We start from the raw sequence: 27,482 nt of genomic DNA on the forward strand, positions 1-27,482 counted from the left end.
TTGGCCCGTATTTAGCATAATTGTTTCGTTGATGATTTAAAGAAAACAAAGTCCGAGTTCGTAAATTTCTAGAAGGTACATAAAGATTGAGTTTTGATAATATTTCGGGTGAATCGACACGTTGAGATACGATATCGTTAACAAATGACATCATTGCGAATTCACGACGGGCTTTTAATGATTGGATGTCAATAAGTCTGCAGCGTTCGTCATATGATGGTAGGGGAAATGACGTCCATCGTAGATTACGAAGTGCATATAACAGGAATTGTTTTTGCACTGATTCTATTCTGTTTACATGTGTTGCAGAAAACGGAGACCATACAATGCTACAGTATTCTAAAAGTGACCTGACATAGGAATTATAAAGTGTTTTTATTGTGTATGGATCTTGGAAATTATAGCAGAAACGTTTTATAAAACTGAGCATGTTACTAGCCTTATTAATAATTGTATTGTAGTGATCAGTGAATGTTAATTTTGAGTCGAGTATGACTCCTAGGTCCCTAACTCGTTCACTTTTCTCTACTACCTGATCTCCTAAGGAAATCATATAACTTGGCATGTTTCTTTTTCTGCCAAAAGCCATCGAACTACATTTTTTAACGTTTAGCTGAAGAAGGCTTTTTTTACACCAAATGTAAAAATATTTTATCTCGTTACGAAAAATATTTACATCATCAGCGTTTTTAATTTCAATGAAAAGTTTAATATCGTCGGCATAAATAAGAATTTTTACATGTTTTAGAATAAAGGAAATGTCGTTTACAAATGATATAAATAGTAGAGGGCCCAAGTGAGAGCCTTGAGGAACTCCTGAGGTTACCTGAATAGGTTTCGATATTCTACCTTTAAATTTGACTGTTTGTTGACGATCTGTCAAATACGATTCAATCCATTTGAGTAATTGTGGATGAATTCCAATTTTTCGTAACTTGAAGAGAAGCAGGGGTATATCAATGCGATCGAAAGCTTTACTGAAGTCAGTATATAAGGTTTCAACATAATTACCTTTACCCATTGCGTTCAAAGAGAAGTTAATAAACTCGAGTAAGTTAGTTGTTGTAGAGCGCCCTTTGAAAAAACCGTGTTGCGTTGGGGTAATTCTATTTTTTTTTTTTTGGTGGAATAACTTTTTGTTTATTATTGCTTTAAAAAGCTTAGGTATACAGGAAAGAATGGCTATGCCTCGATAGTTGCTAATGTCGGTTTTTTTACCAGATTTGAACACAGGCACTAGATATGAGTTTTTCCAGAATTTCGGGAAGCAACCGGATTCCAGCGACATATTGAAAATCAAGAACAGTGGGGAAGTTAGCTCTTTAGCTAAATGTTTCATGAATGCTGGCGGAATTCCGTCTGGTCCCGGACCTTTAGACGCATCCAGAGCTTTTAAAGTATCTTCAATTTCGCGTGCGCTGACATGTTCAATATTGAAATAGTTGGGAAACTCAGGAAAGTTGGTGAAGAATGTATAGTCACGATCAGATTCGGAGAAAGTTGTATAATTTTGTTGAAAAAAATCAGCAAATAGATCAGAGATGTATGCCGGGTTCTCTTCAACTTTGTCATGCAGTTGCATTTTTGAAGGAAAATTTTCAGATTTTAACTTTGATTTAACATATTTGAAAAAAAATTTTGGACAGGATTTGATTTCAAGCTCAGTCTTTAATGTGAACTCTTCAAACGCGTTGCTAATGGCATCGTTTAATTCGCCGCAAATGTTAAGATAAGTTGTTAAAGCATCACGATTGTTATGAGTTTTGTATTTTTTATGTGCTTTTTGTTTTTTGTTTTTTAAGTTTTTAATTTGTCTATTGTACCAGACTGGGTATTTGAAATTGCCATGACGTCTTATTCTTTTCAATGGTATTTCGCTAATAAATAAATCAGATATGTTATAAAAATTTTCTATAGCCGAATCGACGTTTCCGTCTTCAAACAAAACATCTTGCCAGTTGATACTATTTAGTTTATGTTTTAGTTTATTTTTAAGTGGTCTTAAAATCGATACATCGGCAGGCTGCAGAATGCGTGTTGCGTTTGGATATAGCGCTATCAAAACGATGCCCAGCTCTGCGCACGCATCTGCGGCCTCAAGAGCCGTGTGGCTCTTATGGCCATCAACGAAGTAAAGCACTGGGAAAGTTACATTTCTTCTTACCAGGTTCGGATACAAGACTTTCCTTATACAGGGCGTAAAATTTGATGCATTCATTCATCCAGTTTCCGAAGTACCAAGGCCACAATCAGGAGGGAACGATTGGACAATGTCGCGGCTTAAACGTTTGTAAGGCAAAATGATGTCTGGTGTATGGTTTCGCCATCTGCCGAAAATGAAAACGAAACGGTAACGTTTTGTTTTCCATTCTGCGTGTTTACAGTCGGAACATTTTTAGCGTCTTTCGTAGCCAGTACTTTTTTTGGTGTGGAATTCATGACGAAACCAGTTTCGTCGCCATTGATTATTCGTGAAGGATTTCCCAACGCATCTGTTAAATTATTTTCAATAAGGTACTCTAATATAGTTTGGAACCATTTCCGAATGTCTCTTTCGGACACTTTGGCGCTGGCTGAAGTCACCGACTCCGGAGTTCTAAATGTAATGTCGGTATGACGTCGCATGAGGCCCTCCAACCATTTCCTACCTGAAAATGCAAACATTCCATTATTATATCCATTATCTTATATACAATAACCTTATAAAAACAATAGGTCTCGGTTGAAATTGTGATACCTCGTGATATTGATTTTTTTTTGCTTAAAATTCGCATATCGACCCATTGTGTATTACTCATGTTGATGATTTACCTATGGTACATCATCCCGACATGGGTTTTTGCGCATAAAAGCAGCAAATCGTGCGATCAATGCGTGGCGAGTAATCGGAAAACCCCTACTCTCCATGGTTTTAAGCCATTCTACGATCGCCGATACCTCAACCGAAGTCAAAATCGCATCCGGTCCTCAACGTCCTTTATTTTTGAATTTATTCCCTAATCTGTATTGAAGCGTTGCCCTTGGTATTCCATGATATTTCTCTACATGGTACATTGATACTACACCCGCTTGAACTTTCTCTAACATTTTTTGCAAAAACTGTTCCGTGTACGGTTACGTTCGCTTTCGGAAGAACGATTTGTAGACTTTATTTTGCAATCCGCTCCGATTCTTGGGAACGATGCTAGAATATTTAAATTCGTGATATTACCTTGGTTTTTACAACTATAGGTAGGTAATTTTACTTTGTCAAATCTCCAGCAGAAAGCCGGAACGGAGCAGTCTCCACATCTCTGTTCTTCGCGATTTCACGGTCATTTTTCTGCACCGGAGAACCAGTTTTGTTTCCTGACATCTTTGAAGTAAAGCTGAAAAATTATTATCGTTCATTTTATTTAAAAAACTCGAGAGTATTCTTAATAACTTATTTGCTTACAATGCTTGCATAGGTCTAACAGCTCTCAAATGCTTTGTTTATATTTTCATGGCCGTAACCAAGGTTACCGTTACCGATACGCGCCGGTGTCCGTATACGTAATCGTACCATTATTACAGTGCTGTCGAATGCAATAATATTTGTTTGCTCATCCAAAAAAAAAAAGGATTTGATTTTGATGTATACCCTTAAACAATCATCAGCATTATTCGCAAAGATAGCGTGAGTTATTTATAGGAATGAAGAAATTATATACAACGTCTTAAAATATACCAAATTGTGCCAATAAAACCGAGTAAACTAGGAATTTTCAACATGATTTTTTGTGTGGATAAAAACGGATTTGGGAACTCTTGATTATCTTTAACGCAGTACAAACAGATGAGAATATATATTGCCCCTTGCATGACTATTTGGACTTCTGTGATAACCATTCATTGACCAATTTCTTATGTCGAGTTCGTTTTTACGGCAGGACTATACCGTCCCGGACTATACTTTGCAGCTGAAAAAAACACTTTCCGAGCAGTTGCAATAGTGTGCGTAATACCGGTAATACCAGAGGTAGCTGTCACTTTGTTTTGTTTTGGTCATTATCGCCATTGTCTTTTTGTCGCGTTTGTGCTACTGTACGGATTCGGACGATGATGATTCCAAACGCTTAAAAAGTTCCTCCATTTTGCAAATGTTTTGACGAAACAAAATTCTAACTGATGTTTGACACGCGAAGAACGATAATCAAGGCAAACCGATTTTGCCACATTTTCTTTGTTTATTTTGACACATACGTGTGAATGTGTTGGTGTCTTCAAAACTGCACTCTGTTTCTTTCGCGGACTGTCCGGGACAGAAAAAGGGTAGTCCGGGATAGTCCGGAAAATGAAAAAAAAAACAGCGATAGGACGAAGTATAGTCCGCGGGGTAGCTACACCGCAAAAACGAAAACGACATTAGTTCGCTCTATCAAGTTGACACCTCAGTAGCGCAGTGGCAGTTTTTTTTTGGGTTCATTGTTTGTTTTTTTTTTCTCATTTGCAACATTAGGTATACATTTTTGAGCAGCTTTAGTTGAAAATTTGGTTGAATATTGTCTGTTTCTTTCAAAACAAAACGCGCCAAATTCGTCGCAAAAATCGTCGCCATGCAATTTGTATGGCGACGATTTCTGCGACGAAACCGGCGCATTTTGTTTTAAAAGAAACAGGCAATATCAAAACAAAACTAAGTGTTACATGATTGATTAGGTGATACTGAGTATCGATACTTTCTCGATTGTCATTGTATCGATACCAGACCTCACGGTTTTAAGTATGCTTTATTAATATATATATATATATATATATATATATATATATATATATATATATATATATATATATATATATATATATATATATATATATATATATATATATATATATATATATATATATATATATATATATATATATATATATATATATATATATATATATATATATATATATATATATATATATATATATATATATATATATATATATATATATATATATATATATATATATATATATATATATATATATACTGCCGGTAACCGCAAGTCAGTCCCATCTGTAATTTGGTCAATTTTGAGCTAGCGTAGGATTTTAGCCTAGCTTTGCGTGTATTTTCAGATGTACCGATAAAAAATAGTGGTTTGTTCAACAAAATTAAAAATCAATACCAAGTCGAATTGTCCCAATATGCAAAGTAACCGCAAGTTAGTCCCAGAATAAAAATAACCGAAAGTTAGTCCCGATTTACAAAAAAAAACATGCATAATACAACAGTAAAATGGATGGGGAGTAAAGAAGAGAAGTTCGAGATGACCGTTTAGATTAAAATGAGTTATCTAGTAAAAATTATCAATTATCGGGATTATTTTTTAGGCAATTTTCTGCTAATACTAATTCAAGTCAATTTTTTTCTTGGTTCGCTCCTTCGTGGATCTATCCGGAAAATCTTGAGTATCGAAAATACTTCCATCAGAATCCAGAGAATCGTTTCAAGAAATCTCCAAAGGTGATGTTCGAACCTCAAATGGATTTGGATCACTTTGACATTTTTTGTCGGATGAACATACTGCAGTCCCGGCTTTAGTTTCTTTATCCGAGTCCTTACCGGATAAGCTTTCATCGGTTCCGTACATCATTAGATTTTCCAACGTCGACATTTTTAAAACGGTTCTCATGGACATATACATCCTAACAGCGAAGGATTGACAGTTTTCCACGGCAACGAATAACAACACGTCAACACGCATTATAGTTTCAACATGGCAATGTGACTGACTTGCGGTTACTTTTCTCTTCGGTGTAGAATGTAACGGCAAGTCAGTCCCGCTCAAGGTTTTTTATCATAAAATCAATGATTTCAATGGTTTTTACAACGTAATTAGTACAGGCTAGTATGCAAACTATATTTTAGCATGAATATTGTCAAAATAATTCATCTTAAATAGGTGATAACTGAGCGTGAATAAAATATCTTTCGAAGCTGTTTTCTCGTTTTAACATTTTTACAGATGGGACTGACTTGCGGTTACCGGCAGTATAGGTATCAAGCACTGACCATTGCTGGAGTGATTTCTTACTAACCTACCAAGGTAGCAGTCATGATAGAGATTTTTTTTGTCTATATAACAAAATATTTCTGTCAAGCGTTTCGATAACGCTAGTATCGATACCCATCACCCAAACTGTTAGCTGTTGATGGTAAAACTTTTGTCGGCTGTTAGACGAATCCCGTAGTCGACGTATGGAGCAAGACGACGAATTTGTTTTCCGAGGTTTGAAATAAATGAATGTTTGAGTGAAGATGTCAGATTATTATCTCGAAATTAGAGTCTTTAAGCTTGTTTCTGAGATTTCTACTTCATTAGTTATTTAAAGTAGACTATGAGGAACTCATTTCATAAAACAGCAGATTGATTTATTGTGGAAAATCAGCTTTTTTCCAGTTTTCATCTGAGTTCCTATGTTGCATTAGATGAATATAGGTACTGAGATGAATATAGGAGCGTTTACCCAAAAAAAAAAAATTTTGATCAAGAACTGAAATTTTTACTGCTAGGCGGGATTCAAGACGAAAATTAACATGAAAAAAGATCCTTGATATATTTTCGGGGGGCTGAGATATTGGCGTTTATACAGGAAAACTATGCATTTTCTCAAAAATGCCACTAAAGCTCAATATCTTCAGTACAAAGTATTTTACTTTGCCGTTTGTGCGTACAATTTCCTAAATAGTGATTCAAATGTTGATTATAGCCATAAGGTATGTTCGGAGAAGTTTCAGGATATTCAAAAATGCATCTTTGAATGTAGAAATATGGGTGATCAATCCACCAATGAGTGAGATAAAAAATTTACTTCTTAATCAAAATAAGATAGACGCAAGGTGTCTTCGACAAAGTTTTAGGTTATCTTAGAAGAATCTTTACTGAAGACATCATGTTTCTATCTCTTACATATTAAGTGCAACATTGAGTTTTCTATTAGAAGGCACTAAAATCACAATTTTCGTTCTAACTTTTTTTCGCAGATTTTCCCGCATATTCAAACCTTCTACTAAGTTGTCAGCCATCCAAAAACGCATTTGTGTTCTGAATATTGTTATTTTTTATCTCCCAGAATAAAACAGTTATTAAACATATCTGTTAAAATGCATAGTTTTCCATCATCTATGCAAATGCCAATATTTCAGCTCCCCGATAAGATAACAAGTATCTTCATTCATGTCAATGTTCATCGTAAATCCCGCTTTGTAATGAAAATTTCAGTTCTTGATCAAAAATTTTTTTTGTTCGTGTTTTGAAGGGTTTTATCTAAAAATTATTGGAAAAAAATATTTTTCTGTGATGTTTAATGGGCTCTGGGAGTCAAAAAACTTAATGCAATGCTGAACTGAATCATGCAAAATGTTCAAAACAACCCCACAAAAATAAAAAAATATATGGAAAAATGTAGGAATCGAACAGAATTGAAAAAAGTGCAAAAGAGTGGGTTTGTAGCTTAAAAAGTAATTTGTTCATAAATCACGTTTGGGCAACCTGAAAACAATTTTTTAGAAAGTCAAAATGTTCTACAAAAATGCTATAAATAACATTATCTTTCAATTCAGGGCTGAGCACCTTGACTTTTTCAACATCGATTTTTTTGGGACACCCTAATGAGTATTGACGACCGTACATATCGTAGTTGCACTTCCGTGATTGACCTGAGCTAGTGAAGTTGCACAATGAACCACATAGATAGTTTTTGGCATGCTTGTCTTTTCTCCTCAGGAAACCTTTAGAGTGCAGGAGAACATCTTGCACAGTGAAAACAACTGCTCTCACACTAAAGAGCAAATCAACGCACATGCTAGAAGAAAGCGACAGACGTTTTCTATCTGCTGAGCCTCCTGAAAGCACCGCGGTGAAATTTGGATTCTCTCTCTTGCGAGACAATGAACTATGGTGTATTTTCTCACACGTATGGACATCACGCACAATAATTACACCGCAGAGCTATCTGCGGTGCGTTTTACAGTTTGTTTCTTGAGCATGACAGAAGAGGAAATTGGGACAAAAAAAAAAATAGACTGCGTTGCTCGTGCCGGTCGAGTTTACCCTGGTTGAATTCGTTTTCGCTACACTTTTCAGTAACTCTCACTTAAAAAAGATCAATAACGGCGCCGGCCACGTCCTTACAGTTGTTGGGGAAAAACAGGAAGAGGATTGTTAGTTCGACAAACGTTGTTATGAGACCGAGTTCACCTCTGCATGTCTACGAATGTCACAGGAAGGGTATTTGTGTTAGTATGATGGGGTAGGAAAGATCAGAAAGAGTGATTCAGGTTCAGTTGTGTCACCATGCCTGGGGCTCAGTTTATTCTGTGGTACACCAAACACTTGGGAGGCTCTTAGCACCTACATAGACTGCTCCTGTGGGTCCCTTACAGGTTCAGGATTTATGTCGTCCTCTCTCTAAATGCTTGAAGCAAACACTGTGGTGTGACTCTAGAGGTTTTCTAGAGGTGTGACTAACCAACCTTAACCTTGGTTACCTTCAGAGCAAAGTATCGATCTGCCGATGGTTCTTTTGTATGCCTGAAAGACATTGGGGTTCAATGTCCATCTTGTTAGGCGGTTTAGGAACGCTTTGCTAGGCTGTCATCATGTTCATTACCCTTGATTCCGCAGTGAGCAGATGTTCAAAGCAACTAACTTTGCTCATGCGGGAGCTCCCTGAGTGTTGCACTGCACTCTGAAAAGATTTCCATCTTCGCATGTCTATAGTTGTGCTTTAAACATGTCGTAGAAACGGATGGTGCCCGACAGCAGGTTCGGCTCTCCATTGCTCCACATTGAGCGATCTGTGTCAAATCACTCTGTAGGGAACGTCCATGTTGGCTTTTGGTTCCATACAGTCAAAGACTATTGCTACTAAAGGGGTTAGTTTGACGCTAAGGGAATTCACTGTGATGCTAAGGTGATCCGTTAGGCCTACTTGGAACCTCGTTATATTTCTTAGCAACCTTGGTACGCCATACTCTTCTTCATTTTTCACATGGACATGTATAAGCACCAAACAGAGCATGGCTTCCTTGGTTGTATTGTATTGTATTGTGTATTTGAGACGCTCAGTCCTCCTTTTTATCTACAATGATTCCAAGGTATTTGGTTTCATCACTGAAATCTTACAGCGTTCAGTAGCGGAGCAGCGATGGTATGCGTTCTTCATTTGCTAAAAGGTTCAATTACTGTTTTAGTGTGGTTAATGTTCAGCCTTTCTTCTAAGCACCGCTAGGAAATTTTGTTAGCAGTCGTTGCATACGACTAGATGAAATTGCATCCTATTTGCTCTGATCGATGAGGACTACTTTATCAGTATAACAAATGACTTCGTAGCCAAGTTGTGATCGCTTGTTAAGAAGAATGACTACGACTAGTGACCATAGCAGGGGAGAAATAAATCCTTCCTGAGGACACCCTTCGATTGCCTCTACTGTGACAGATGCATCTCTCAATACAGCTGTGATTTTCCTGTTCGAACGCATCACTTGGATCCAACTCATTGAATCATTGTTGAATCCTTAATTTTATGGAGTCGTGTCAATAGATGCAAACAACGTGTTATTGAAAGCTCCCTCAAAATCAAGAAAAGCGCGTACCCCAGTCTTTTCAGATTTTAGTCACTTTTCGATCTTCGTCACTAAGTAATCCAGAGCCGTTTTTAGTAGATGTACCCTGTTGATATGCATATAGATGTTTGTGAAGAGTAAGTCCTTTAGAAACTCGCTGCGAATGTAGTTATCCATAATTTTATCCAACAACATGAGAAGAATCTTAGGTCCCCCTTGCATCCAGCTACGTCTCTGGATAGGGAATACAGTCCTTCGGGTTCTGTTTTTCTAGGCGAAGCGATGATTAGTAATGAAAACGAAGGTCTTTTGTCCAGCGATTTGCTTTCAAGGTTCAAGTTCTCCTTCAGTTCCACCTCCCCGCTCCTGCCCTTTGCGTTAGGCCTTATAATGCTACATGCCATGGAGTGTGTTAGCTCCATTTGTTCCGGCAGAATAAGGTTGCCGGGGCTCGGGCATAATGTTTGGTATTTATGATTGTTTGTAAACATTCTAGAACCACAAGGTGCCATGAAAAAAGGCGCGTGACACGATGACATAACGTGAAAAAGGCTAACGTACTGTGGAGAGTGTCAGAGAATCCACAAGCTCCGTTAGCGGGAGTAGCAATTTATTGTGATCCCATGGTTATCTTCGCCGAAGCAGGGAGGCTATGACTATGTGACAACGTCATTGCATCTTATAGACTACTATGATCGTCTCCAGATCGACGTAGGTCAGGAAAAAGCATCTGGTCCAGAACTATTTGTTATCTGTGGTCACCTCTATTGCCCTCGATATTTGGAATGCACGGGCCTTCGGTATTATCAAGCTCCCCTGCTTTTACCCATGCTGAGCAACTTTAAGCTGAGCAGCTAAAGCCCTTGGTCTCCCCAGGACCGCCGTTAGGCATTACTTCAGGGAGAGGGCCAGTCGTGCTTATTGCACTTACCTCTACGGGTAGCAGAGCAGCTTATACAGGCCAGTTAGTTAACCGCTAACTAACTGGGGCACATCGATGGTTTCCCGTCGATTGGTGCCCTGCAAAATACTAACGATCTGTGATGCGGCCTTGATGTCCGCATCCCAGATTTCCCTATTCTTGCACATCCTACGCACGATGTTCTCTGGCGTGGTGTCCGTCCCACTTATTGCCAGTATTTCGTACCTTATCCGCTCGAAACACGGACATGTGAAGAACACATGCTCTGCGTTTTCTTCCGCACCCGTACATGCGGTGCACATAGGGGACTCGGCGTTCCCGAACCTATGTAGGTACTGCCTAAAGCAGCCATGGCCTGACAGGATCTGTGTCAGATGGAAGGTTACTTCCCCATGGCGCCTATTAATCCAGCATGTTAACTCTGCAATGAGTCGGTGTGTCCATCTACCTTTTGTAGTGTTAGACCACTCCCGCTGCCACCTGGCCATTGAGGATGACCGTATGGTGTTGCGTATACCCCTCGTGTCGCGTTGGTCGAAGCACTCTACATCCTCTTTGACGATGATGCTGATGGGCATTATGCCAGCCAAGACTCGAACCGCCTCGTACGACACTGTTCGGTATGCGCACGCGACCCTCAGGCGCATTAGCCTGTACGTACTCTCAAGTTTGCCGCGATGGCACGAGGTACTCAATACCTTGGATCACACTGGTCCTCCATACCTGAGTATGGACGTGGTCACGCTAGCAAGAACTTTGCGCCTGCTGCTACGGACCGCCGAATTGTTTGCCATCATGCGAGATAGCGCCGCCACAGCCCTGGAAGCTTTCTTGCAGGTATAATCGACGTGGCTCCCGAACGTGAGCTTGTCGTCGATCATAACCCCCAGAAGCTTCAGGGAGCGTTTTGAGGCGATAGTGCATGCACCAGCACTGATCGATGCCTCCTGCTCCGACTCTCTGTTATTTAAAACAATAAATTCAGTCTTATCGTGCGCTAGCTCCAGGTTCCTGGAATGCATCCAGTCTTCCACTACGCGTATGGATAGCGCGGCCTTTAACTCCACCTCTATAATTGACTCGCCATAGACCTCAAGAGTTATATCGTCGACGAAGCCCACAATCACCACCCCTGGAGAGAGTGTTAGTTTTAACACGCCGTCATACATGGCATTCCACAGTACCGGACCCAGGATGGAACCTTGCGGTACACCTGCGGTAACTGGGATGCTTTTCTGACCCTCGTTTGTGTTATACACTAGCACTCGATTCTGAAAGTAGTTACCCAGAATCTTGTACAGCGGCGTCGGCACTCTGAGACTCTGTAGCGCTAAGGCTATGGAGTCCCAGCTGGCACTGTCAAACGCGTTCGCACAGTAACGAATGCCCCTCCTTTTGCGTTGGATTGCAACCTCGGCCGTTCTGGTGACGGAGAGAATTGCATCCACCGTGGACCTACCTTTTCGAAAACCGAACTGGTTGCTTGATAGACCGTTCTCACTTTCTGTATATTTCACCAGTCTATTGAGGATTACCCTCTCAAGCACCTTGCCCGCCGTGTCCAGCAGGCAGATTGGTTTGTATGCTGATGGGCCACCTGGTGGTTTCCCAACCTTCGGCAACAGCACCAGCCTCTGGCGCTTCCACACGTCCGGGAAGAGGCAGTCGCCAATGCATTTCTGAATGACCGCATTGAACAACCCGGGGGCTTCTTTGATGGCCGTCTTGATGGCCAAGTTCGGGATTCCGTCTGGTCCCGGTGCCTTGCCTATCTTCAGGGAGTTTGCGATCTCGATCAATTCATCTTCTGTCACCCTTACCGCATCGTCCGCCTCTGCACGGCTGCCGTCACTCACGGTTGGTGGTGACTCGTCAGCCGGAGGCCAGGGACTTGGTTCATGGATTGGGAAGAGGCCCTGAATGATCGTTTCTAGCATCGCTGGTGATTGTTCAGCCGGGGCTAGCGCACCTCTAGTCTAAGTCATAACGATCCTGTAGGCGTCACCCCACGAGTTCGAATTGGCACTGGCACATAGTCGTTGGAAACAGGCTCGTTTACTGGCTCTGATTGCGCTCTTAAGTGTTGCCTTAGCGGATCTGAATGCGGCACCGCGTTCCGCTCTTTGCTCGTCGGAACGCGCGCGTTGCATCTTCCGTCTTGCATGGAGGCATGCACTGCGTAGGCCTGCTATACTTTCGCTCCACCAGTATGTCGGTGGTCCACCCTCTCTAGGCGGACGAGACCTAGGCATCGTGGCGTCGCACGCCCATGACAGTATCGAATTTAGATGGTCCACACCCGGAAGTGGTTCACCCCCTTCGTGCTTCCATCTAATTGCCTGCCCAAGAAAACATCTGCATCGAAATGCAATGTTTTCTAGCCGTAGAAGGATGGAACATTTGCCCCTCTTGCTGCTTGCTTCCGCACGCCTACCTCATAGCGGACCGATTGGTGATCGCTATTCGTGTAGCTGTCGTCTATCGATAATCGATTCCGCACCATTCCTACTGTAGGTGCATTTCGTACCAACGTCAGCCAAGTCTAAGTTGAGCTTTGCCAAAGCTTCCAACAAGACCTGGCCCCTCTGGTTTGTACAGCGACTTCCCCACTCGACAGCTCAAGCGTTGAAGTCACCCGCAACCACCAACGGCCATAGGTCCGTCAGTTCCACGGTTGCTTGATCGACCATCTGTGCTAACGTTTCGGAAGACCAACTTGGCGGAGTATAGCAACTGCAGTAGAATACTCCATTCACTTTGACTATCACGTATTCCTCTCCGGAGGTCGACACGATCCCCTGAACCGGGGACCTGCCTGTCGTGCAAATGGCCGTTTTCTCGGACTTGTCCGATACCCAGTTACCGTTTCCGGTTGGGATGCGGTAGAGGTCCGAGACGATGGCCACGTCCGACAACGACTCAGCAGCTGCTTGGTGTAGCAACTGCTGCGCCGCATAGCAGTGGTTCAGGTTTAATTGTATCACCTTCAAGTCTGCGGCTTAGTAGCCGGCCGTGCAGCCGCACACGTGGGGCCTCCCATGGCGTGTTTGGCGTCCCGTTTACTGGTGCATACCAGACACTTGGGAGGTGCACCGCAATCCCGTGCTTTATGGCCTGCGCCACTGCAGTGGCGGCATAAATTGGACCTGTCGGGCCCTTTGCACGACCAGGATTTATGTCCCCGCTCAAAGCACCTGAAGCAGGCTGTTGGAAGGTGCCCAGAGGGCAGACCGACCAACCCACCTTCAACGTGGCCATCTTCAGGGCCTTGTTACCCTCCGCTAGTGGAAGCTTTATGGTAGCCACCTGGGTGCCGGCCGGGCCCTGCGGAGACGAACTGCCTCCGCGGTCACTACCACTTCACACTCTCGCTCGAAGGCTTGTGCTATGTCACACCCTTCGGTGATCTCGTCCAGGTATTTAAGCTGAAGAGTCACTTCAGGAGTGAGGGCTCGGATTTGAACCTCCTCGCCTAGCACTTCCTGGGCCGCCTTTTTATAGGCACAGCCCTTTCCTTTTGCGAGGATCATCTTGCCGGTGCGCGACCGACGAATTGACCTGACATCCGCGCCGAGGTCTTTGAGCTTAGACTCGCCTCTCATGGCCTTCAAGGCTTCAGCGTATTTAGATGCATCCGTCTTGAAAATGAGCGCTCCGCCCTTGCTTCGCCTGTTCGCCCCTTGCGGCTTCTTATTGCGGTCGCTACGCTTCGCTGCTCCCCTGTATAAGGTGATTTGAACCCGGCCTACTTTTGTTCAATTTGGATCACGTAGTAAGAAAAAGCCAAGAAATAGCTGTCAAATAACATATTAATCATTACATTTATGTAATTGTACGGATGCTATTAGCACGTGAAATCTGACTTGAAATACTAACTTTTCCGTAATACAAGAAATCTTATCTAAATACCTTCACCCAGCACTATTTCTCGTGAACTTTTTCCCAGTTATCCCACTCTCATAGAACAAATTGTGAAATGTTGATTACACGTTTCGATGAACCTGTGATAGTTTCTGGAGAAACCCTACTTTTATGAATACTTTTAATTTGTAAAACTTTAATGTGAAAAGTCTTAAAAGCGAACGTTTTTAGAAAGTTAACGCATTTGAATCGTGTGCCATCATTTGAGTACATCTGAAAAATTGAACAGCATTGTACTTCTTCGGGAGAAAAATTTAAAAGTTTGGACAGTTTTACACCTCAAAAAACAAAAGTTTTTCTCACGTGGAATCCGTAATACCGTATGCTGTTTACAAAATGATTAATTCAAACTGTTAATGCAATAATATTTCTCGCAGTCCTAACGTTGCAAAAATGTCAAACAAAGATAATCGATAGCGTAAATAATTTTCAGTGGTTATTGAACTCCGCTTTCCTATTGGTATCAGATTAACAAAAAATATGGCAAAGGGTCTTCCCTTCTGTCGGAGCAATCTTGTGTGAACCCACCCGTACCGGGCGATATTGCAATGGAGTCAACAAAACGTAGGGCGAACGACCAACAGTGTACTATAAATATCCTGTGTCAATTTCCTTTAGTTTGGTGTGCTTCAAACGAAGTTTATTCCTTCTTTCTTGGGTTATGACGAGCCAATACTACACGCAAAAGTTGGATGGTACAAAACCACATCAATTTTAGGCTAGCGTAATTATTGTTAAGTTTTGAACCTTGATAACAAATGTGTCTCAGCGTCGACGTATCTTTTGTATTTTTGATCAACAAAAAAGAAAAACTAAACTAATAAAATTTTTACCAAAAACAGTATATTTTTACGTTATTCTACATTAATTAGTTAGAGATTTCTAAACACTGTGAAATTAGCTTCAAACTAGTCTAGTATATCGTTTGGATAAGTGCTCTGGCTCAAACTTTTACGTGTATATGTTGATGGTCCAGACATCGATGGTGTAGAAGTTGGAAAGGTAAGTGTTCGATTGGTGCCTTATTCCAGAGAAGCGCGATTCAATGTCAACGCATCATATCTAGGGATTCCGATGAAAGAGTAATGGAAAACATACTCCTAGCTGGAATTGCACTGGCTCCATGAATCAGCAGAAGGTTAAAAAATTTGCTCCAGTGAGTCGAAAAATCGAAACTAATCAAGACGGAAGTGACTGCAAACAATGAGCTTTATCTTGAAATTAGAAAGTTGGCTCTTTTCCAACCGTCTCCCACGACAAGCAAGCACCATTCATGTGTTTTTCTCTTTAAGTGCATGACAATGGTGATATTGCCACGTTAGAATTTTTCAAGACGAAAAACGAATGAAAAATTTATTTCATATGATGCGAGATTAATTTTTGTTCGGATGACATTTCTATAACTTCTAACAACACTAAAAAGGTGTGGGTCAGAATAAACCGTGATATGAATCGCAACCTCTTGATATTTAGAAATGGTGAAACCGAAAGTTCCTTCGCTAAATGGTTTCAACCATTAATCAAACTGTCGATAAGATTAATAGACTTTTACGACCTTGTCCTGTTCCGGAAACGAAGTGAACAGACACGGGACGACTATTCTCAGGCACAGGCCTGCGTTAGTAACAATTCACAGCCTCTCCATTCGTATCAGATGGTCCTTGGGCAAAATATGACTGGGAATGATTTACCGACGAATTTGCGGGCCCTTTTGGGCGGAAAAGTTGCGGCCATGACCTCGTTTCTACACAGGTGATAAGACTCGATGAATGGTTTGGTAGATTAATACTTAACGGCCGAGATAGTGGTAGGGTTAAAGTGTCGATTTTGGCCATAATGTATTAAAGATCTCGGATGGTCTCGAGGTACGACGCTGGCCTAACAAGCCAGTTGTCGCGTAGGTTTGAGTCTCGACTCAGGAGAAACTGTTAGTGTCAATAGGATCGTAATGCTAGCCCCGCAATTGTTTTGTACACTAAACTAAAGACTTGGTTGCGAAGTCTATGCATGAATAAACAGAAGGTCGAGTTCCATATCAGAATGTAGCACCAACGCTTTGCTTTGCTTTATATGAAGGAATCGGTCAAATGATAATTGTTTAACATTAGTTTCTTCAGCAAGTTTCTGCTTTAGTCGAGTGATGTTAATAGTTTGGAGAAAAGATTTTGAAATTAGTACAATTAGCAAAATTATTTTTATTACTATTAACCAGATACGAGTATGGCCAAATCTGGTGCTATATTACGCTATGGTCAAAATTTTTACATCTACCCTAGTACAAAAGTGTCAGCATTCTATCTCTTATGATTTTGAATAGGTCAGATTTTCGAATAGAAACAACCGAGCTGTTCTTTGCATGACAAGCTTAGCAAAGCGAGGATGCCAAGCGGAAAACATCAAACCTTATCGAAGCAGGAAATCGATTTTGTACACTTCAATCTAGAAATCATAAATATACGGCAGTTTTTCTCAATGATGTATTCAAGTGATGGCACACACTTAGACGAAGAAGAAGACGAATAGACGAACGAAAACGAGGATTAGCTCGTTAATGGATATTATTTTGTTTATGCCGTTCATAATGATGGCTAAAACGAAAATTTTTGGTTAAGGTTATATTTCTGTTCTCTGAATCGATATCCAAAAGAAATGAATAGAAAAATTTAGATTTCATTAACAAATTCGAAGATCTGGGAAGTGAAAAATTTCGAAATAAGCTGAAAATCCATAACTGTTTCAAAAGATTCCTAAAGCGGATTCAACTTTCCTTAGTAAATAAAAGAATACAAACGTATGCACGTTTTGTACCTGGAAACTGGACGTGCGAATTTGAAGGTTTACTGATTTCAAACCACAAATGACATCACTGATAAAATCGGTTAAGTATTTCTTGATATTTCATTTTTCTTAAAGCAAATCCTCACATCAACCCCAGAAAAACAGTATAGTGTAGTAAACCCTCCCATATCGAGCATTTGTTTTCTTTTAATCAAAACGTTTATATTTTAAATCATATCACCGGAAATGGATACAAGACAATGTTTTCTCCTTGGTTTCGATTGCTTTGCCGTTTATTCTTCTCATCGTGATACTTTAGTGAAATTAGTAGTTTCACTAAATTTGGATACGACAATTTCCAAGAAAAACAATTTGCTGAAGTCGTCAGCAGAAATATGTACGTTGCTTGAAAGCAGTGGATTTTGGAGCAAAACAGATTTCCTAGTTCTTGCTTGGTATGCTACATTCAAATATGAGTTAGGTAAGAACAAACTACCCTTTCTCACCCCGCAAAACAATACCGCATGCCGTCCAGTAGAGTCACTTGCAATAATTGAGTAGCTAGCTTTTTTACTGTTCACGCTCGGGTCAACTTGTGCTTGAGTTTTAAATTGAATGTTTCACTCCGTTGCCGCTTATTTATTTTGTTCTACAGTGTTTCAGTTTTATTGCAGTGATTAAATAACTTTTGTTATGAATTTTAAAGGTAGTTATTAACCGCACTCCATTGCCGTAACATAAGCAATCTTCGTTTAGCTTCAAAAAAAGTTCAATAATAAAATAGGGAATGCGAAATTTTCGCCTTGAGATGGTAATTGTGAGCTACGCTTTTTGCAGTTTAGCAAAATCATGCCAAAGCACGCAGAAATTTGTTCGACCTTACCGATTCGAATGAAACTTTGCACGCGTTTCTGGCTTAGCTAACTGAGTATGCTTTTTGCCCTAGGTTTTATTCAAAGCATTGTAACTCAGGTGGATGCAAAAGTTTCTTCATGTTGTTGAAAATATTGCATCTAAGCTGTTACCTGAAGTAAAACTCCTCATATACGGTGATTTCAACCAACGCAACATTGATTTTATTCCGGACATCGATAACCATAGCATTTTACTTCCTATTATTGGCGAAAATGAAACGCTGCAACTTCTTTTTGATAAAACCTCTAGTCTTGGTCTTAATCAAATAAATCATGTGAAAAATGGACAAAATTGTTATCTAGATCTGTTAATGTCCAACATTAGTGAAGACTTTTGTGTGGCGAATTCATTACAACCATTATGGAAGAACGAAGTTTATCATACAGCAATAGAGTTTTCTTTATTTGTGCATGTGAATAAAAGACCTGACGAATATGAATTCGAAGATTTTTTTGACTTTCAGTCAGCAAACTATGATGAATTAAAACATAAACTAAATAGTATCAACTGGCAAGATGTATTGTTTGAAGACGGAAACGTCGATTCGGCTATAGAAAATTTTTATAACATATTATCTGATTTATTTATTAGCGAAATACCATTGAAAAGAATAAGACGTCATGGCAATTCCAAATACCCAGTCTGGTACAATAGACAAATTAAAAACTTAAAAAACAAAAAACAAAAAGCACATAAAAAATACAAAACTCATAAAAATCGTGATGCTTTAACAACTTATCTTAACATTTGCGGCGAATTAAACGATGCCATTAGTAACGCGTTTGAAGAGTTCACATTAAAGACTGAGCTTGAAATCAAATCCTGTCCAAAAATTTTTTTCAAATATGTTAAATCAAAGTTTAAATCTGAAAATTTTCCTTCAAAAATGCAACTGCATGACAAAGTTGAAGAGAACCCGGCATACATCTCTGATCTATTTGCTGATTTTTTTCAACAAAATTATACAACTTTCTCCGAATCTGATCGTGACTATACATTCTTCACCAACTTTCCTGAGTTTCCCAACTATTTCAATATTGAACATGTCAGCGCACGCGAAATTGAAGATACTTTAAAAGCTCTGGATGCGTCTAAAGGTCCGGGACCAGACGGAATTCCGCCAGCATTTATGAAACATTTAGCTAAAGAGCTAACTTCCCCACTGTTCTTGATTTTCAATATGTCGCTGGAATCCGGTTGCTTCCCGAAATTCTGGAAAAACTCATATCTAGTGCCTGTGTTCAAATCTGGTAAAAAAACCGACATTAGCAACCATCGAGGCATAGCCATTCTTTCCTGTATACCTAAGCTTTTTGAAGCAATAATAAACAAAAAGTTATTCCACCAAATAAAAAATAGAATTACCCCAACGCAACACGGTTTCTTCAAAGGGCGCTCAACAACAACTAACTTACTCGAGTTTATTAACTTCTCTTTGAACGCAATGGATAAAGGTAATTATGTTGAAACCTTGTATACTGACTTCAGTAAAGCTTTCGATCGCATTGATATACCCCTGCTTCTCTTCAAGTTACGAAAAATTGGAATTCATCCACAATTACTCAAATGGATTGAATCGTATTTGACAGATCGTCAACAAACAGTCAAATTTAAAGGTAGAATATCGAAACCTATTCAGGTAACCTCAGGAGTTTCTCAAGGCTCTCACTTTGGCCCTCTACTATTTATATTATTTGTAAACGACATTTCCTTCATTCTAAAACATGTCAAAATTCTTATTTATGCCGACGATATAAAACTTTTCATTGAAATTAAAAACGCTGATGATGTAAATATTTTTCGTAACGAGATAAAATATTTTTACATTTGGTGTAAAAAAAGCCTTCTTCAGCTAAACGTTAAAAAATGTAGTTCGAAGGCTTTTGGCAGAAAAAGAAGCATGCCAAGCAATATTATTTCCTTAGGAGATCAGGTAGTAGAGAAAAGTGAACGAGTTAGGGACCTAGGAGTCATACTCGACTCAAAATTAACATTCACTGATCACTACAATACAATTATTAATAAGGCTAGTAACATGCTCAGTTTTATAAAACGTTTCTGCTATAATTTCCAAGATCCATACACAATAAAAACACTTTATAATTCCTATGTCAGGTCACTTTTAGAATACTGTAGCATTGTATGGTCTCCGTTTTCTGCAACACATGTAAACAGAATAGAATCAGTGCAAAAACAATTCCTGTTATATGCACTTCGTAATCTACGATGGACGTCATTTCCTCTACCATCATATGACGAACGCTGCAGACTAATTGACATCCAATCATTAAAAGCCCGTCGTGAATTCGCAATGATCTCATGTGTTAACGATATCGTATCTCAACGTGTCGATTCACCCGAAATATTATCAAAACTCAATCTTTATGTACCTTCTAGAAATTTACGAACTCGGACTTTGTTTTCTTTAAATCATCAACGAAACAATTATGCTAAATACGGGCCAATTAATCAAATGATGTTAGTGTATAACCAACACTGTGAAGCAATTGACTTTTCTATGTCGAGAACTAAATTAAAACAATATTTCAATTCAACGCGCAATTTAAATCGATAGAAAACATTCATTGTAATAATCCGTCAAGTGAAGAAATTATTATTCAATTATGTATAAACTCTTTTTTTTTTTTGCTCCCACTAGTATAAATAGCATATAGCATGTAGTTTAGTTTTAAACATATGTAGTCTACTTTTGTTTGACGAAATAAATAAATAAATAAATAAATAAATAGAAAAACTGTTCAAGACTGGGTTGTAGAGAATTAATATTGCCTCGTGAATATGTATAGTGTTTGTTGCAGCAGAACCACAAATATCTAAAAAAATTACGTAACATAACCTTTAAGTGAAAACTCGTCTCACATTTTTCTATCCGGGACATCTGTGAAAAATACTCAGTTTGCTAAGCCAAATATGTGCGTAGAGTTTTATTCAAATCAAAATAGTCGATATTCGATAATGCACTGTCTACACGAAGGAAGACCTGACGACGAGAAAGAATCGTTCTATTCGCTGCTGGAGCAAGTGTATGACAGCTGTCCGCAACAGGACGTAAATATTGTCATTGGGGATATGAACCTTCATATAGGACGGGTGGCACTCTTCAATATGGCTGGAGGAACGATCAGCCATAAGTAGTACTGCTGTAGTGGCACTTGGTACAATGGCTCCGAACAGGAGAAACGACCGGTTTAACGACGAGCGCAAACAGTTAGTAGAAAAGAAAAAAGCAGCACCAGTGAGAATACTGCAACACCGAACGAGGGCGAACGTGGAGCGCTACCGATGCGCACGTAACATGCAAAACTCAGTCTTATGGAAGAAGAAGCGCCAACAGGAAGTTCGAGATCGCGACTCGATGGAGAAACTGTACTATGCCAATGACACACGAATGTTCTATGAGAAGCTAAACTGATCCCGAAAAGCCGACATGTGCAGGGACCTGAACGGCAACCTTAAACAAACAAGTGTGAGGTGATTGAAATTGGAAACAGTACTTCGACGAGAACCTCAACGGGAGTATAGCAGAGGATGACGCCGAAATGGTAGTAGATCTCGGTGTACGCGCAGATGACGTCGGGATTCCAGCCCCTGACCTTCAGGAGGTTGAAGAGGAGATCGGCCGGTTCAAAAACAACAAAGGTGCTGGAGCAGACCAACTGCCCAGCGAGCTGGTGAAACACGGTGGTAAATCACTGGCTGAGGCGCTACACTAGGCTATTGCCAAGATTAGGGAGGAGGGAGTAGTACCGGAGGAGTGGATGGAGGGTACAGCGTGCCCCATCTACAAAACGGGCGACAAGTTGGATTGCTGCAACTACCGTGCATTCACGCTGCTGATCAAGCATTCCAATGAACGTATGGTTTTTGTGGAAAATTAAGAAAAACGTGTATTTTCCGAAATATTAATAATTTTTCGAGCTTAAATTAAAAATAACTCGAAAACCGATGCCTTTAGAATGTTTACTACCAAGAGCTTTTTGATTCAAAATGACTCTCTGCATCTTTTAAAATCATCAGAATACAAATATTTTGAAAAAAGTTTAAATTAAAATTTTCATAAAAAAATTAACCTACCATAATTATTAACGCGTATTAACGTCAAGTTTCTTTGAAAAAAAAAAAAATTTAACTCTTTTTTTTAAATTGAAATTTAATGTTTATTTTTATTTTTTTTGGTCAAAAAAAATTGTTTTTGTATAGTGTATATTTTTTTTATGGCGCATTTTTAATTCCCTACAACTCATTCTCAGACAGTTTTTCTATACTACCAACGGTTTCTGGGCTACAATGCTTGGAATAAAACCTATGCCAAAAGGCATACGCCCTTTTAGAATGTAACTCATGGGTGTAAAAAATCTCTCCATCTGTGAAAAATGCTCAGTTTGCTAAGCCAAATACGTGTGCAAGGTTTCATTCAAATCAAAAATGGTCGACCACAGGTCATTTCGCGCGATCTTGCTCAGAAGAGCTTGAGTGCATGGTTCTAAGTCGATTAATTTATTTATTTAGCAGCGAGACATCGAAAATAGGTGAGGAATATGTCCCAGTAACATCCAACTAGCCTTAGACCATGTCGGGCTCACCCCACTCACTGGGTGACGGTGTTACCCCGGCAGCACACATTTTTTTAAAAAGAGTATTTCTACAAATTTATCGCTTCAATTTACCTCAGATCGAATTCCTGTGATTGCTAACAATACAGGCAATAAATTGTAGAGCAACGAAAAATTATTTTAGTCTTTTCAAATGAATAAAAGCTTAAGTTCCACTCACGAAAAATTACATCCGTTTACGCATCAGCTGTAGTAGCGTATGTTTTGTCTATCATTTTGACGTTTCACGGTGTCTTCGATGTATCTTGAAATGTCAGAAATATTTAATACCAATACTTCAAATACTCCAAAACACAGTTAATTAGTGTTTTCTACTAAAACTCTGGGGGTGACGGTTTTACCCTCAGTGCCGGGTTTACCCCCAGTACCTCTACTTCGAAAAAAAAATAATTCAAAGGATAATATCTTGTATTTTCATTTGCTTAACACATTTTTAAAATGTATTCGAAATTATTGAACACCTTGTATATGAGCCATGGATAATAAAGGGTGAATTTTTTGCTATTTGGTTTTCGTGTATTCAGATTTGACAGTTCACGCGGTAATTCCGACAGCTGTCAAAGTCTAATGTACTCAGTTTGGTTTGCCATTTCACCATGAACAGACTTACGCCTGAACAACGCTTACAAATAATCAAATTTTTGGGCCTTAGAACAACTTGCCGAAAATCCACTTTTTACCGAAAAATTGTGTTCAGTGACGAAGCTCATTTCTGATTAAATGAGTATGTTAATAAGCAAAATTTCTGCATTTGGATCGAAGAGCAACCAGAGACAATACAAGAATCGCCAATCCACCCAGAAAAATGCACGGTTTGGTGCGGTTTACACACTGGAGGCATCATTGGTCCGTACTTCTTCAAAGATGATCAAAACCGCAACGTTACGGTCAATGGCGCGCGCTATCGCGTGATGATTTCTGATTTTGTTTGCCGGAAATGGAAGAGCTGGGTCTTGTTGACATGTGGTTTCAGCAAGACGGAGCAACGTGCCACACACCGCGCAAATCAATGGACATATTGCGGAATGAGTTCGGTGAGCAATTCATCTCACGAAATGGACCGGTGAATTGGCCGCCTAGATCATGCGATTTAACACCGCTAGATTATTTTTTGTGGGGCTACGTTAAGTCTCTCGTCTATGCGGATAAGCCAACAACAATTCCAGCCTTGGAAGACAACATTAGACGCGTTATTCGCGAGATACCAGCCGAAACGCTCGGAAAAGTGACCCAAAATTGGACTTTTCGTATGGACCATTTGAAACGTAACCGTGGCCATTTGAATGAAATTATCTATAAAAAGTACTACTAAGTTACTCAAATAAAGATTTCATACAGTTCTGTAATTTTTATGCGTTTTATTTTTTAAAGAAAAACCAAATTCTATAAAAAAATCACCCTTTAGATAAACTAGATATATGCTTTCAAATTTTTTTTTGTTGAAATTTGATAAAAAAGATTTTATTCTCCACATAAGATTTTATTTTTCACATAAGATTCTTGACTATAGATATCTTTTCAGTTGAAATCAAAAATATAAATTTGCTACTTAACAAAAACTAGTTCAACCCTACATTAGCAATTTTTCATTGCTTTATCGGCATTCTTCAGCAAAGCAAATACCGATTTCTGAGGTAATTTATATCAGTAATGCTCTTGGATAATCTTTAATCTTTAACTGCAGCCGTTTTGAGACATTTAAAAAAATCATTTTCTTTTTTGTTTACTTTAAGTACACCATTTTACATGTGTTCCTCCTTAAATAAATATTGAAAGTAGAAACAGAATATTATTTGTAAACAACAACTTCAAGCACTTCTGTATGCCTCAATCGCGTATTTCGGTAGAACAATATTAACGCTAAATACAAGAAAATACTCACCAAATAGATCGATATTCGGACTTTCATAAATATGAAAATTACCCAACATTGGAAAATTTGAAATCTGGTTTTTGTGTGAGCGATTAGAAGTCATCTTTGGAACAATTATTAGGAAACAATTCATCCAGTTTCGAAAGATGTCGCTATAGTCAAAATAGTTGAAACAACCCTGAAATGTTCATATGTTCTACAAACACAAAGTTTCATGCAAATCAAAAATAGAATCATATTAAGTCATATACCTATTTTTTTTGTCGAATTCTCATAATAAAACTACTTGCGGCATCCAATTAAATATTCTGTAGAGTTTGAGATGCAGGTTTATAAAACTACTATTATTTCTATTGCAGGAGCGGTACAAGACAGACATGAGCGTTGCTATCCAGCTGTTGCAGTGCAAACCGGATAGTTTCGTTTCACCAAAGCTTTCCTCGGTAAGTTATTCCACACAGCGCGGACAGCTGTCTGTGTCGACGATAAAGATTGGCAGCCCCGTTGGGGCGGCAATAAGTGATAAATGAAAGAAAAAAATATAGAATTTCCAAACCCTTCATTCTTGATCTCGCTTTTCAGCTTCCAATTGAAATCCAGTCGAAGGTCGCCACGTACATGCGTCTCGATACTAACTCGCATTCCGACTCGGAAGGCAGTACAAGTGGAGTTGGGGTGGCAACTGCCAACTCATACCACGTGCTACCGGCTTCCGACAGTCCCCCGCCAATGTGTCCCTTCCCACCAACTGCCATGGTTTATTCGATGCGAGGACTAGGTAAGTGTTAGTTGCCGGAAAAGTGTAGCTGCTGCATAGTACTGCTGCTGTTTTTTCTATCTTTTTCTTTAACCCAATATACCAGCACCTGGTTTTAGAGGTTTTCAGTTGCTTTTGGTTTAACTTCTGACTTTCCTGTTTGCCTGGCTTTTCCTAGCCAATACTGCAACGGCGGAGACCTGCTAAATCCAGAGCTCGAACATGATTGTCTTCTGTATATAGTTTCACTGGGGGCGGCTTCGATAGGGTTGCTTTGGAATAACTTTACTTTGGTTAAATTGCGCTTCACACCTATCTGACAACCCTGCAAAGCATTTTCAGCAATACTGTGCTGTGAAGCCATCACTCCTAATCCATGCACTTAATCCCACTTGCTTTTTTTGCTACTTCTGGCATTCTGTCGCCAGTGCACAAGCTGCGGCCTGTTTGAATTTTCTAAGTTTTAATTTTCATCATTTTCCCCTTTGGACCAATCGGTTCTACATATTATATTCTTACCGCTTGTGCTGGCTCACTCTGTTTGCCAGAACTTTAGCGTACTATACGTAAATAAGTACTGTAAATAGAACTACTTTCCACGCGAGCGGAACCTCTTCCGCAAGAGACTCTGAACTACTAATGGCTTGCAGAAGAAAGTGCACCGGCGGGATCGCGGGAGCACATAGTTCCAGGTGAATGAGAAAACTTCCAGAAGTGAATTTGAATCCTTTCGTGGTGATATGCATAACTTACACTTTCCTACTTTTAGTAAACTGATATTGCTCATGTATAAGAAGAAATATAATTTGGGATACTTTTAACGCTAAATGTGTTTTTTTCATGTTTACTAAATATGGTAGTTTTCTCTCATTTGCACATTCTAACTTATCGTATGATATGAAACATTGAATTCATCTGTTAACTAATGACATAGTAAAAATTACAGGTTGACTAACAATTATTTTATAGTGTTAATACAACAAATAACCGAAGGTTTTTAACGTTTTTGCATGGAAATGTAATGATGCTTTTCATTGAATTTTTATTAGGTACAGGGTGAATATTAGGGAGACAATTATTGCAAAAGAAACAAGGTGAAACTAAACACCCAACTCCAGCAAGAAATAAATATAGAATTGGTTCTTTGATGACATGATTCATCAAATCTAACATTGTCAGTATTTGTTACATTGTAGATCTAATGTTTTGTTTCTGATTCGTAACTGCTAGCGAATTGATTTTACCCTCGTCTTTTGTCGATACAGTACCTTATTGTGACAAAGTTTTCTATGAATCAGGCGAAAATAGAATGATTTGTCATCAGATTCCTATCGTCTCTATATTTCAACACGTTTCCAAGTTCCTTGTAAGTAAGTGTAAGTGTAAGTAGTAATCGCTTCTAAGAAATGTAAGAGGCATGATAAGACATGGTCTTTTGTCGATACAGTACCTTATTGTGACAAAGTTTTCTATGAATCAGGCGAAAATAGAATGATTTGTCATCAGATTCCTATCGTCTTTATATTTCAACACGTTTCCAAGTTCCTTGTAAGTAAGTGTAAGTGTAAGTAGTAATCGCTTCTAAGAAATGTAAGAGGCATGATAAGACATGGAATTAAATCATCACGCACAATCACTGCCGCAAAAACAAGTTCGACATTGAGCATTTGCAGTATGGGGCAGAGCGTTGTCATGCGTCTGAATCACTTTTTCGTGCCTCTCGTATTGTAGCCATTTTTCGCGCAAAGCTCGGCTAAATCACATCATCTTAGATCAATACCATTCCTGAGTGACCAAATACACAGCATAACCTTCACAGCGTCTATATTTGGCCAAGACGTAGAACCATGACCGGACACTTTTTGTGTTTTTTTTTTGAGATGCTGTTTTTCATCACCCACCACGGCGCGGTGAAGAAAACTCTTCCTTTTTTGCCTCTAGAGCAGTTGTTAACTGACGAAAAAGGATGCTTAACGTCCCATGGCTTCAAATGATAAGAAATTCAAGTTTCTTTGATTTGAATCATTTCCAAAACATGGAATCGCTTGGAAATGGCTTGACGGGTGACTCCTAATACCACAAAAGATCAAAATATTGGT

At 39.3% G+C, this 27,482-nt stretch overlaps 1 protein-coding gene across 7 annotated transcripts in view; it reads left to right on the forward strand.

Annotated features, from left to right (window-relative positions):
• Positions 1 to 27,482, forward strand: part of LOC129719985 (tight junction-associated protein 1) — a 93,194-nt gene that overhangs the window by 41,012 nt on the left and 24,700 nt on the right. For 5 of the 7 annotated variants that reach the window (XM_055671389.1, XM_055671390.1, XM_055671391.1 and 2 more), the window contains 2 exons: positions 24,986 to 25,069; positions 25,209 to 25,404. In XM_055671389.1, coding sequence (XP_055527364.1) covers positions 24,986 to 25,069; positions 25,209 to 25,404 — 280 coding nt within the window. Of the gene's footprint in view, positions 1 to 24,985; positions 25,070 to 25,208; positions 25,416 to 25,447; positions 26,076 to 27,482 lie in introns of those variants that run through there. The other 2 variants (XM_055671395.1, XM_055671394.1) reach the window with 2 other exon arrangements.

The sequence above is a fragment of the Wyeomyia smithii genome, chromosome 2 (assembly GCF_029784165.1).
Source record: "Wyeomyia smithii strain HCP4-BCI-WySm-NY-G18 chromosome 2, ASM2978416v1, whole genome shotgun sequence".
NCBI classification, from domain to species: domain Eukaryota; kingdom Metazoa; phylum Arthropoda; class Insecta; order Diptera; family Culicidae; genus Wyeomyia; species Wyeomyia smithii.